This window comes from Papaver somniferum, unplaced genomic scaffold (genome assembly GCF_003573695.1).
Source record: "Papaver somniferum cultivar HN1 unplaced genomic scaffold, ASM357369v1 unplaced-scaffold_30401, whole genome shotgun sequence".
Taxonomy (NCBI): domain Eukaryota; kingdom Viridiplantae; phylum Streptophyta; class Magnoliopsida; order Ranunculales; family Papaveraceae; genus Papaver; species Papaver somniferum.
The window spans coordinates 1-376 of NW_020641488.1; the positions used below are offsets into that span (position 1 = coordinate 1).

Sequence of the window (376 nt, forward strand, 5' to 3'; positions counted from 1 at the left end):
ACTCATTCAATTTGATTACCTTTTGAGGATCCTCAGTTAAAATATCCACCATCTCCTTTGAATCATGTAGGCACGCAGCCAGGTGTAGAGGTGTAAGACCACCCGGACCCATTTGACTTGGAGAGAAAAGGTATGTCTCCGGAGCACCAGTGGTGCTAGTTAGAGAATATTTAATGAGCAAATCAACCATGCTTCTGCATTTCCTCTTTACTGCCCTGTGTAAAAGGTGAATATCTGAAAGATTCTCCAGAGACTCCCTTGATAATGCACCTTCTTTCATGTTTCTTTCCACAAGTATGTCTAGAAGCATTTTCACCAGAGCACACCAGTCCCTTTCTATGGAAAATATGAAGAGAAACTTGAACCGCCCATGGGA

At 42.6% G+C, this 376-nt stretch overlaps 1 protein-coding gene across 1 annotated transcript in view; it reads right to left on the reverse strand.

Annotated features, from left to right (window-relative positions):
* Positions 1 to 19: 19 nt before the first annotated feature.
* The window catches only part of LOC113341696 (squamosa promoter-binding-like protein 15), a gene marked incomplete at its 3' end in the record, with an annotated part of 963 nt that continues 606 nt past the window's right edge, over positions 20 to 376 (reverse strand). The window contains exon 3 of the mRNA XM_026586465.1: positions 20 to 326. Coding sequence (XP_026442250.1) covers positions 20 to 326 — 307 coding nt within the window. The remainder of the gene's footprint in view (positions 327 to 376) is intronic.